General features: G+C 36.1%; 1 protein-coding gene across 2 annotated transcripts in view; it reads left to right on the top strand.

Annotated features, from left to right (window-relative positions):
* Fam3c (FAM3 metabolism regulating signaling molecule C) overlaps positions 1 to 12931 on the top strand; it is a 48648-nt gene that overhangs the window by 18192 nt on the left and 17525 nt on the right. For both annotated transcript variants that reach the window (XM_027926506.2, XM_071612809.1), the window contains exons 4-5: positions 10284 to 10313; positions 11015 to 11138. In XM_027926506.2, the coding sequence (XP_027782307.1) occupies positions 10284 to 10313; positions 11015 to 11138 (154 nt within the window). The remainder of the gene's footprint in view (positions 1 to 10283; positions 10314 to 11014; positions 11139 to 12931) is intronic.

Raw genomic sequence — 12931 nt, 5'->3', positions numbered from 1 at the left:
TGTGCATGGACCACATACTGAGTATCCAAGCTGAAGACAGTTCTGACATATACTCCTCAATGTCTGTGCAAACATTTTCTTACCATGACTACTTACAAGTGCTTCTTTGTATTCATTGAATTCTGCCTTTTGTCCTCCCAGGTAATTTCAATACCCTGTCCTTACTTCTGTCTGCTGGAGTTCTCCTCTATCTTTGATCTCTCAGACAATTAAATTGCACTCCTGGTTCTTCAGACCACCTTCTTACACATTTTCATCTTTTCAAGTAATGGAATCCTCCCTTTCAGTAATTTCTTTTTAATATACTGATTATTTTCTTCCTGAACCTGTTTTACAACTCTTGGCATTTATCTGAAAATGAAGTACCCAGGATCCTGCTTCAAGTGCTTATTACAAAGTATTTGAGTCTTTGTTTTACTTGTGATCTTCGAGAGCACAGTGCTTTCAATCAAATGAAGGGCAGGAACAACATTGAAGGCTCTGAGGACTTGTTGATTGTTGCTCCAGAGGCAGTGTGTAACCAACTTTGCTAAAAATGTTGATGGTATAGGAAGATGATGATGGGATGGTAGCTTGATGTGGAAGCGAGTTGCATGTGCCTTTTTTTTTTTTTTTTTAAGTAAACAACTTTGTATAGGCTTTGAGCGAAAATTGGGTAAATGACAAATCAGTGAAAAGACATTGAACAGACAAGAAAAGGAGGATCCTTGAGAGAAGGGAGGCAGAGGACCAATGGTACAAATAGGCCATTTGGGGAAAGGCCCACTGTTTTCAAAGAAGTGAAGAGAGGGCTGGGTGGCCATAGTGTGGCACAATCATCATACACATGTAATTGGTGATTCCCCGGCTGTGGCTGTCTCCACCCCCCCCCTCCCCTCACCCACTCCCCACCCCCCCACTCTCCCCCATCCACTTTCCACCCCACCTCCCCCCCTCCCCCCTCCCCTCCCAAACCTCTTCCCTAGTTGTGATTTTTCTCTCTAGTGTGAATTATTTTTATAGACATAGTAAGTAATGTCTCCACGTCTCTTTCTTGTCTTTACTATCTGCCTGCCTCAATACTGTAGCCAGAGTCATTTTCTCAAAACTCATGAACCTTTAGAACTTGCAGTTCTTGGAGGAAAACTGCAAAGTTTCTGCTCAGGATGACAGTCAAAGCCCCAACCTGCCTTCTGACCTGCTGTCCACTCCTCCCCACCCCTTGTGTCTCACTTGCTAGGACATAGAACGTATCCTGTCCTTCTATATATCAGCCTTTGCTTATGCTGATTCTGTACTCTGCATGCTTTTCTCCTTTCCCCATCATCTGTTAATCTTTCTTACTTTTACATCAGTGCCCCCTCTTTACTTATTAGAATGTATTGCTCCTTTTTTGAATTGTTTGTTCTAATCATGTAGTATACATTATTTTGTTAATCATTTTATTCTGTCTTAATGTTATAGAATTTTTTTAAATTTTTTTCTTTTTCATATGTCTTGTCTTCCCCCAACAGAGACTAGATCATGAGGGCAATAATATCTTGTTGCCTAATGCAGCATCTAGGACTGGGCCCTGCAGATAATAATGTTGATTGAGTGAAAATAAATGTAAACACTGAGCATTCTGACTTTTCTGTGAGAAGAAAGAATATTTCCCATGTGGGATTCATGTAGAGCTGCATTAGTTGGGCAATCACTGGTAATCAAAAACACAGTTATGAAAAACACAGTACTTTAACTTAGTTGTCTCTTCTTTTCATTTTGATTTTTCTTGACGTTAAGAATCTGCAAGACTTTATTGTATTTTACCTATGTGATTTAGGTACTCTGAGGGCAGATGTTTATTTTAATATCATAACTGAGGTTGTACATTGTATCTGTAAAACCTTATTGGATTTTAGTCAGTTGAATTGATGAAAATTCAACTTGTGGGGTTTAATTTTAATTCTCATTCAGGCTATTGTAGCCAAGATGGATATATGTTATCTTTGTCATTTGTTTAGCATGTAACTTCATTTATTAAAGATTAATGAGTTTAGCCCAGTATTGAGATTGTTTCTGTAATCTGTATCTTAAGCACCTTTTTTTGGTGAGTTTTCCATTTTTTTCCAACTTCTCTAACTTACTTGATAGTTTCTATACATCATTTTGATTTGAGTTTTTTTTTTTTTTTTTTAATTTTTTATTGTGGGTTGTTCAAAACATTACAAATTTCTTGACATATCATATTCCACACTTTGATTCAAGTGGGTTATGAACTCCCACCTTCACCCCATACACAGATTGCAGAATCACATCAGTTACACATCCATTGATTTACAAATTGCCATACTAGTGTCTGTTGTGCTCCACTGCCTTTCCCATCCTCCACCCTCCCCCCTCCCCACCTCTCCCCTCCCCTCCCCTCCTCTCTCTCTACCTCCTCCACTGTATAACCCTGAGGGTCTCCTTCCATTACCATGCAATTTCCCTTCTCTCTCCCTTTCCCTCCCACCTCTCATCCCTGTTAAATGTTAATCTTCTTCTCCTGTTCTTCGTCCCTACACTGTTCTTAGTTACTCTCCTTATATCAAAGAAGACATTTGGCATTTGTTTTTTAGGGATTGGCTAGCTTCACTTAGCATAATCTGCTCTAATGCCATCCATTTCCCTGTAAATTCTATGATTTTGTCATTTTTTAATGCAGAGTAATACTCCATTGTGTATAAATGCCACATTTTTTTTATCCATTCGTCTATTGAAGGGCATCTAGGTTGGTTCCACAGTCTTGCTATTGTGAACTGTGCTGCTATGAACATCGATGTAGCAGTGTCCCTGTAGCATGCTCTTTTTAGGTCTTTAGGGAATAGACCAAGAAGGGGAATAGCTGGGTCAAATGGTGGCTCCATTCCCAGCTTTCCAAGAAATCTCCATACTGCTTTCCAAATTGGCTGCACCAATCTGCAGTCCCACCAGCAATGTACAAGTGTACCCTTTTCCCCACATCCTCGCCAGCACTTGTTGTTGTTTGACTTCCTAATGGCTGCCAATCTTACTGGAGTGAGATGGTATCTTAGGGTGGTTTTGATTTGCATTTCTCTGACAGCTAGAGATGTTGAGCATTTTTTCATGTACTTGTTGATTGACTGTATGTCCTCCTCTGAGAAGTGTCTGTTCAGGTCCTTGGCCCATTTGTTGATTGGGTTGTTTGTTTTCTTATTGTCTAATTTTTTGAGTTCTTTGTATACTCTGGATATTAGGGCTCTATCTGAAGTGTGAGGAGTAAAGATTTGTTCCCAGGGTGTAGGCTCCCTATTTACCTCTCTTATTGTTTCTTTTGCTGAGAAAAAACTTTTTAGTTTGAGTAAGTCCCATTTGTTGATTCTAGTTATTAACTTTTGTGCTATGGGTGTCCTATTGAGGAATTTGGAGCCCGACCCCACCGACTGTAGATCGTAGCCAACTTTTTCTTCTATCAGACGGCGCGTCTCTGATTTGATATCAAGCTCCTTGATCCATTTTGAATTCACTTTTGTGCATGGCGAGAAAAAGGGATTCAGTTTCATTTTGTTGCATATGGATTTCCAGTTTTCCCAGCACCATTTGTTGAAGATGCTATCCTTCCTCCATTGCATGCTTTTAGCCCCTTTATCAAATATAAGATAGTTGTAGTTTTGTGGATTGGTTTCTGTGTCCTCTATTCTGTACCATTGGTCCACCCGCCTGTTTTGGTACCAGTACCATGCTGTTTTTGTTACTATTGCTCTGTAGTATAGTTTGAAGTCTGGTATCGCTATACCGCCTGATTCACACTTCCTGCTTAGCATTGTTTTTGCTATTCTGGGTCTTTTATTTTTCCATATGAATTTCATGATTGCTTTCTCTATTTCTACAAGAAATGCCGATGGGATTTTGATTGGCATTGCATTAAACCTATAGAGAACTTTTGGTAATATCGCCATTTTGATGATGTTAGTTCTGCCTATCCATGAACAGGGTATATTTTTCCATCTTCTAAGATCTTCTTCTATTTCTCTCTTTAGGGTTCTGTAGTTTTCATTGTATAAGTCTTTCACCTCTTTTGTTAGGTTGATTCCCAAGTATTTTATTTTTTTTGAAGATATTTTGAATGGAGTGGTTGTCCTCATTTCCAATTCAGAGGATTTGTCGCTGATATACAGGAATGCCTTTGATTTATGTGTGTTGATTTTATATCCTGCCACTTTGCTGAATTCATTTATTAGCTCTAATAGTTTCTTTGTAGAGCCTTTTGGGTCTGCTAGGTATAGAATCATATCATCTGCAAATAGTGATAATTTAAGTTCTTCTTTTCCTATTTTTATGCCTTTAATTTCTTTCGTCTGTCTAATTGCTCTGGCCAGTGTTTCGAGAACTATGTTGAACAGAAGTGGAGAGAGAGGGCATCCCTGTCTAGTTCCAGATTTTAGAGGGAATGCCTTCAGTTTTTCTCCATTCAGAATGATGCTAGCCTGAGGCTTAGCATAGATTGCTTTTACAATATTGAGGTATGTTCCTGTTATCCCTAGTTTTTCTAGAGTTTTGAACATAAAGGGATGCTGTACTTTGTCAAATGCTTTTTCCGCATCTATCGAGATGATCATATGGTTCTTATTTTTAAGTCTATTGATGTGGTGAATAACATTTATTGATTTCCGTATATTGAACCAGCCTTGCATCCCAGGGATGAATCCTACTTGATCATGGTGTACAATTTTTTTGATATGTTTTTGTATCCGATTCGCCAGAATTTTATTGAGGATTTTTGCATCTAGGTTCATTAGAGATATTGGTCTGTAGTTTTCTTTCTTTGAAGTGTCTTTGTCTGGTTTAGGTATCAGGGTGATGTTGGCCTCATAGAATGAATTTGGAAGTTCACCCTCCTTTTCTATTTCCTGAAGTAGCTTGAAAAGTATTGGTATTAGTTCTTCTTTAAAGGTTTTGTAAAATTCTGCTGTATACCCATCTGGACCTGGGCTTTTCTTAGTTGGTAGTCTTTTTATGGTTTCTTCTATTTCCTCAATTGATATTGGTCTGTTTAGGTTTTCTATATCCTCCTGACTCAATCTGGGCAGATCATATGACTTAAGAAATTTATCTATGCCTTCACTATCTTCTAATTTATTGGAGTATAAGGATTCAAAATAGTTTTTGATTATCTTCTGTATTTCTGAAGTGTCTGTTGTGATATTGCCTTTTTCATCCCGTATGCTAGTAATTTGAGTTCTCTCTCTTCTTCTCTTCGCTAGCATCGCTAAGGGTCTGTCGATTTTGTTTATTTTTTCAAAGAACCAACTTTTAGTTTTGTCAATTTTTTCAATTGTTTCTTTTGTTTCGATTTCATTAATTTCAGCTCTGATTTTAATTATTTCTTGCCTTCTACTTCTTTTGCTGTTGTTTTGCTCTTCATTTTCCAGGATTTTGAGATGAAGTATGAGATCATTTATTTGTTGGTTTTTTCTTTTTTTAAGGAATGAACTCCAAGCAATGAATTTTCCTCTTAGAACTGCTTTCAATGTGTCCCATAGATTCCGATATGTTGTGTCTGTGTTTTCATTTATCTCTAAGAATTTTTTGATTTCCTTCTTGATGTCTTCTATAACCCATTGATCGTTCAGTAACCTATTGTTCATTCTCCAAGTGATGTATGCTTTTTCCTTCCTTCTTTTATCGTTGATTTTCAGTTTCATTCCATTATGATCAGATAAGATGCATGGTATTATCTCTACTCCTTTATATTGTCTAAGAGTTGCCCTGTGACATAATATATGATCTATTTTTGAGAAGGATCCATGTGCTGCTGAGAAAAAAGTGTAACTGCTTGATGTTGGGTGGTATATTCTATATATGTCAATTAGGTCTAGGTTATTAATAGTGTTATTGAGTTCTATAGTTTCCTTATTCAACTTTTGTTTGGAAGATCTGTCCAGTGGCGAGAGAGGTGTGTTGAAGTCTCCCATGATTATGGTATGGTGGTCTATTAGACTCTTGAACTTGAGAAGAGTTTGTTTGACGAATATAGCTGCACCATTGTTTGGGGCATAAATATTTATGATTGTTATGTCTTGTTGGTGTATGGTTCCCTTAAGCAGTATGTAGTGTCCCTCTTTATCCCTTTTGATTAACTTTGGCTTGAAATCTATTTTATTTGATATGAGTATGGACACTCCTGCTTGTTTCCGAAGTCCATATGAGTGATATGATTTTTCCCAACCTTTCACCTTCAGCCTATGTATGTCCTTTCCTATCAAATGCGTCTCCTGTAGGCAGCATATTGTTGGGTCTTGTTTGTGATCCATTCTACTAGCCTGTGTCTCTTAATTGGTGAGTTTAAGCCATTAACATTTAGGGTTATTATTGAGATATGGGTTGTTCTTCCAGCCATATTTGTTTATTTCTGTTACTAAACATGGTTTGTTTTCCTCTTTGATTACCCCCCCCCCTTTACTGTCCTACCTCCCACTGTTGGTTTTCATTGTTATTTTCCATTTCCTCTTCCTGTAATGCTTTGGCGAGGATGTTTTGAAGAGATGGTTTTCTAGCTGCAAATTCTTTAAACTTTTGTTTATCGTGGAAGGTTTTAATTTCATCCTCCATCCTGAAGCTTAATTTCGCTGGATACACAATTCTTGGTTGGAACCCATTTTCTTTCAGTGTTTGAAATATGTTATTCCAGGATCTTCTAGCTTTCAGAGTCTGTGTTGAAAGATTAAGTGTAGAATTGTCAGGTGGTTTGAAATGAAAGTTGCTAAGCGCAGGGATTTATGTGTTTGTATATTGTGCCTGTAACCTATCTTGGACAATACCCTTTTATTTACAAAAAATAACTTACCTGTTTGGCTCCAGGAGCTAACATGCTTAGAACAAGCATGGTAGAGTGCTTTTAGTTTTGATGAGTCGTGGATAAAAATGAGCTTTCATCTGGAAAGAAAATTCTTTCACAAGCATTTTTGTCATCTTAAGCATCCTGTCTGTCCCCTTATACATTAAATGGAGGTCAGGTTGTTTCATTAAAAACCTAATGACTAACAAAGTTATTTTCCTTAAATTATATTCCAGTAAAGTTTTTTTTTTTTTTTAATTGAATAGCAGCTACTGGTTTTACATCTTATATTGTATATACAAACTAATTTGACTGCTTTGATGAGCCATCCCTGATTTTCCTTCTGCTTCTCTTTCCTCGGCCACTCCACATTTTTAAGGTTCCTGTGCTCTAATCAATATTTGCTTATTGATAAGATAGGAGGCTCTCCCTGTGTCTTTTCAAATCCTCTCTCGGGATGACCTCATCTGTTTGCCAATTTTCCATTTTATATCTTAATCCCAGGCCTGTTTACAGCTAGCCTTCATGCTGTTGTACTTGGATTCTCTCCAAGTATCTTCTTTTCTTTTTCTTCTTTTTTTAATGAGGAAAAAAACCAAAACCTTTTACTTAAAAATATATAGAATGCTTTTATAAGCTTTCCCCAAAGATAATATATGAATGAAAATTAATTAGAGATTAAGGAAATTCAAACTAAAACCATGTGAGTGTATCTTTCTGTAAGATACATCACTATAACACTAGAAAAACCAAAATTTTAAATTCCAAATATATCAAGTGTTGGTGAGGATATGGAGTAACTGAAATTCTCATATATCACCTAGCAGAAATATAAAATGGTATAGCCACTTTGGAAATGCCTTGGTGACTTTCTGTGAAATTAAAAATTCAGTTTTATTCAAGCTCAGCATTCCCGCTTTAAGGTGTTATTTAAGAGAAACTAACATATTTCCACATAAAACATGTCAATGCATTTTCAAAGCAGTTCTGGTCAGAAAGCCATACATCATAAGCAACCAAAAGGGGCAATAACTGGCAAATAAATGAATAAATCATTGCATGTCCATAAATTGAAATTTTACTCAGCAATAAAAGGAACAAAATTTGGGCACATAAAATAGGCTTATATCCTAATTGGTTCATATCATAACATATCTTAAAATTAACAGATCCAACACTGAATTCATCATTGATTCCTCACCCTCCCCCCATGTCCTAATTAGATTATAAGCATCTTCTTTTTGTGGTACTATTTTCTGAACCCAGGTCCTCTCTGTGTTAGGCAAACACTCTTTTCACTGAGCTGCATCCTCATCCCTAAATTATAAACAACTTGAGTACAGAGACGGTATTTTTGTTCATTGGCTCATAAGAATGAATGAATGAATGAATGAATGCTTTTTAAGCCAGCTCCTGAGCTAGATCCTTGACTCCTCCCTTTTCCTCTCTCCTGCATGGTCCATTCCCAAGTCCTGTCACTATTGTTTTCTTAGTTGCTCTGAATCTGCTTTTGCTGTCTTTGGGTGACTGTCCTTACCTGGAATGCTTCAGCACTGTCCTTGCTGACTCCCTGTCTGTGCAGTCTACACCCTATAGATAGCCAGAGGATTGCTGTAAAGGTTCCCTCTCCTGGCTTCCAGGGCCTGGCAATTTTAGTGTATATAATCACAAGAACAAGAGCTCAGAAATTCCTATTTTCAGAGGTGGTACAGTATGAGTTTGGGTATTAGATGAAAGATTGTTTTAAAAACTAGCTCTTATTTTAAAATAAGTTAAAACTTATTTTAACCTACAACAAATAAAATCAGTAAACTCATCAGTTCCTGTATCTTTAAAACATAGGTGATCAAATCAATGAGCCAAGTTAACCCTGTTCTGACCTATTACCATAAGTTGAGTAACCAGATTACTGTTTTGTTTTTGTTGTTGTTTTATTGGTTCTTTTTAGGTATACTGGACAGTCAAATCCGTTTTGACATAATTATAGAAGCATGGAATACATCTTATTCTAATTAGGACCCAATTTTTGTTAGATTCCTGGTTTTTTGTTTGTTTTGTGGTTTGGGGGATTGAACCCAGGGCCTGTACACACTAGGCAACTCCTGTGCCTCTGAGCCACCGCCCAGCCCTAAATCCCTGACTTCAAAAGAGCTTCCTCTTAAAGAATCCTAACACTTGACCTGAAAGACACCTGTTTATTTAGGACAAAGTGAAGTTGAGAATTCTTACCCTTTTGCTGCTTATCACATCCTGAGTTTAAGTTTTTTCATTTATGAAGTAAACATTGGCCTAGATATCTTATTTTTCCTGATTAAAATCAAAGGAAAAAAAATGACATAATTTAAGAAAATTGAAAGAATGAGCTCCAGAAATCCCAGCACCCTAATTTACCAACATTTTTCTGATTCCTTTAAGGCTCTGTTTTTATCACATGAATATTTTTAGTATTTAAAGTCATGCTATGGGTGAAGTTTGTTTTGTTTTATTCCATTCATTAAACTGTTTCCACATTTTTGTATTATCTATGATTTTAATGATGAACAATATTCTACTGAGTATTCTCTTGAATCAATGAGGCTTCACTTAACTTACATGGTCATTTTCATTCTTATTATTTTAGATCCTATCTTTCAGCTTTGACTTTCTGTTCCCCATTTTGAATATTGAGCTTACAGGAAATTCACAATTATCTAAAATAGTACAGAAGTAAAAACTAAGTCACTATTTATAGTCAGACAGCTGGCTAACATTTATCACACTGCATACTTATTAGCCAAATCAGGAAGTGGCTGTCCACAGTACTTTGATGATCTAAGTTATAATTTCCTGAGCTGTGATCAGATGTTGGTGCTTCTAGAAAGTTCTCTATGTAATTATGATGGATAGCCAGAATAATATCTACTGGATTGGAGTTAAGATTTAACCTTCTGGTTTTCTTGATCTGGTAAATTATGAAACTCTTAGTGATAACCTTAATTTTTTCTTATTATACCCAATGCATTTGTATCTTGAAGAAATAAAAGTTCCTACCACTGCCATGCACTTCCACTAAGACAGGATTATGTACATTCTCTGGAATTTTATATGCTTATATACTAAATACCAAATAGCAGTAACAACTTTTAAACATCATATTTACCCAGTACTTAAAAATAAGTTTATAGAGTAACTTGCTATTTGCACTTTAAAGTTGTAATAACTAAAATTAAAAATACAATGTAAAGATTAAAACATAGAATGTTCTATCAGTAATAAAACTTGACCCTCCATGATACATCTACATAAATGTTTGTAATAAATTGTATAGTGTAAAGTTATTAATCTCTTTTTCTGATATGATATTCACATTTTATTTGTTGTGTTCTGAGCACTCTCATTCAGACATTTTTATAGGCCTATTAGAAGCTCTACCCTGCTTAAAAAAGTGGATACTTGCTGGTAGGCTTATTCTTTCTAATAAAGATGACTTTTTTTTCCCCCTTAGCAAGGTCAGCATTGGACACAGCTGCACGTTGTAAGTATTTCATCTCAATATTTTACAAATGGCTTACTCTGTCTTAAAGCATATGAGAGCTTATATTTAAGCAATGTCAGTACTTAAGTGTGAATAGAAACTGATTTAGAAGTTGGTTTTTAAAGTTATGAGGATTCCATTTGCCTAGAAAGCTGAATATTCTTGGTATTTATTCATAATGAACATTTTGTTCCATCAGTGCTTCTCATTTCCAGAATTATAAGATCTAAAGGCAATGGAGTAGTAAAGGAATCCTAGTTTCAAACTCTAGTATGTGGGTAGAAAGTCAGACATTAAGTTTTTTTAGTGATCCTGGAGGTAACTGAATGTAACTTTAATGACTCAGAAGGTTTTTATGCATCTATGGAAAGTAGCAATTCATATCTTCCCACATCCTGAAATTTAAAGATAAAGTCAAGAAAAATTAGATGAAATACATCTACACTTGTCAAGATCATGTTACTTGATCCATGTATGTCAGGTGTTAGCTTGTTTCCCAGGAGGTTTTGGGTTATGGTGGTGTTTGGGTTGAAGTTCTTCAAAGCCCTCTGGGGTGAGAGAGGGCTAACATATTTTTTCAGTTTTGTATATTTTGATGTTTTACATAATGTCTGTTCTGGGTTGAGATTAAAAAAAAAAAACAGAAAACAGTCTCTAACTTATTTTCTTAAAGAAAAAAAATCCAATTTTCTCCCCCAAAGCTACGAAGCCTCCCAGATATAAATGTGGTATCTCAAAAGCTTGCCCTGAGAAACATTTTGCTTTTAAAATGGCAAGTGGAGCAGCCAATGTGGTGGGACCCAAAATCTGCCTGGAAGACAATGTGTAAGTATGTGTTCTTTGAAGCTCTAAAGAGTGCTATGTATTAAATTACAGACCTGAGTTGAATAAATCTTCTGAAAATAAACTGGGCATGCTTCTTCTAAAGGAAAGTTATTTCAATTATTATATAATTGATTCCCCCATGCATTTACTGAATTGTATGTTAGAGAATGACTAAGAACACAGCATTTATCCAGTTTTGTGTAGAGACAAGGGATTTTCTTTGAGTGTATTCTCTAGATCTGCATTGTCCCATTCAGTAGCCACCTAACAAGTGTGTCTCTTTTCTCTTAAATACCAGAGAGAAAATTAATTCGTTTAAATTAATTTAAAGCTTATTTCCTCAGTAACAGTTGTCACATTTCAAGTGCTCAATGGCCATGCGTGGCTTGTGGCTGCTGAATTGAACATCCCAGATAGATTTCCATCGTGGCAAAGTTCAGTCGACAGCATTGCTCTGGATAATGAATACTTTATCTTACAAACCAGCACCTTTCATTTTAATTGAGTGCTGCTTGTTGAAGTGGGAAATGATCCAGTGATAACCACAGGTCCGTAGTTGCATAAATTGCCACTGAGCTGAATGGTTTCCTGTGTTGGTTTGTAGATGCTACAGTATCCTACTTCAGTGTCAGCTATCGCATATAATTTAAGTCTGTGCCTCTGTATTGCAAATCCCACTTTTAGTTGTTGCTTTTAATCTGATTGCCTGGAAAACTAGTTATATGAACTTTTTTGAACTTTATATAAAATAGTAAGTGTGACACTTGATTTTGTAGAATAAAGAGCAAGGTGATGTAGATTAAAAAGGAAACTACCCAAGTTAAGCAGATCCTCCCAACTCTTTGTCTCTTTAATATAAAAGCTATTTTTTATTCTAGCCCCTTTTGTATTGAGCAAAAGATTATTTAATCTCATGGAATACTTTTATTGCAAAATTAAGGGCTTGAACCAGATGATCTTTAAAGTCTCTGCTCACTTCCTTTCTTTTCCCTCATGCTAATGGTGATCCATTGTTAGTCCATTGTCCTTGATTTCTCGTTATGCTACTCCTGTTTTACTGATATGTAATAAAGCACTTTGGGATTTTGAAGTTCCTAGGTGTTTTTAAACATTTCTAATCCCTTTGTACCTTGTTTGACTAAAGAGACCCCAGCTTGATTCTAAACAATAGGAGAATTTTCTTTTGGAACAGTTAGCCCACAAATTATCTTTGGGCACCTACTCCGTCCATTTCAAGCAAGTAAGTTTAATAACAAATAAAAAGAGATCAAACTCTTTGACTAGCAGGTTTTCTATCTCCAGATTGTATAGGTCGAAAAGAAAAGTTTGTGGGCATTGGAGCCTGTGAAATAGTACTGGGCTTGAAGCCAGAGAATTTGGTTCAAGCATGGTGGGCATGTCATGTAGAATTTGTACTTTATTTCAGTTTCTTTAACCATAAAATTGAGGCTGACCACCAATCCACCACATTTCAAGAATCATTCTGCCATTCCCAAGAGAGATTAAATAGTTGATGGGATTTTATAGCTAGGTCTCAGGTCATGAAGTGATTCCCCATTGAGGGGCTGAGTAATTGAATAGTTGGTGAGGGATCCCTAGTAGACACACTGCAAGGACCAAGTTGTCCAGTGCTTTGTCCAGTATTTTCTATTTTTATATTAAAAACTTAAAAAAATTTAAGTTTAAATAAGACTGAATTTTCTAAGCATCATTCATTCATTTATTCAGAAAGTACTCAAGCATAATCTTCCTATCATGGAATTTACAGTCTGGTTGGGGTGACAAATACTTAC

Source organism: Marmota flaviventris, chromosome 1 (assembly GCF_047511675.1).
Source record: "Marmota flaviventris isolate mMarFla1 chromosome 1, mMarFla1.hap1, whole genome shotgun sequence".
Classification (NCBI taxonomy): Eukaryota; Metazoa; Chordata; class Mammalia; order Rodentia; family Sciuridae; genus Marmota; species Marmota flaviventris.
The sequence above is the reverse complement of the archived record's forward strand: the minus strand, read 5'-3'. Positions and strand labels throughout refer to the sequence as shown.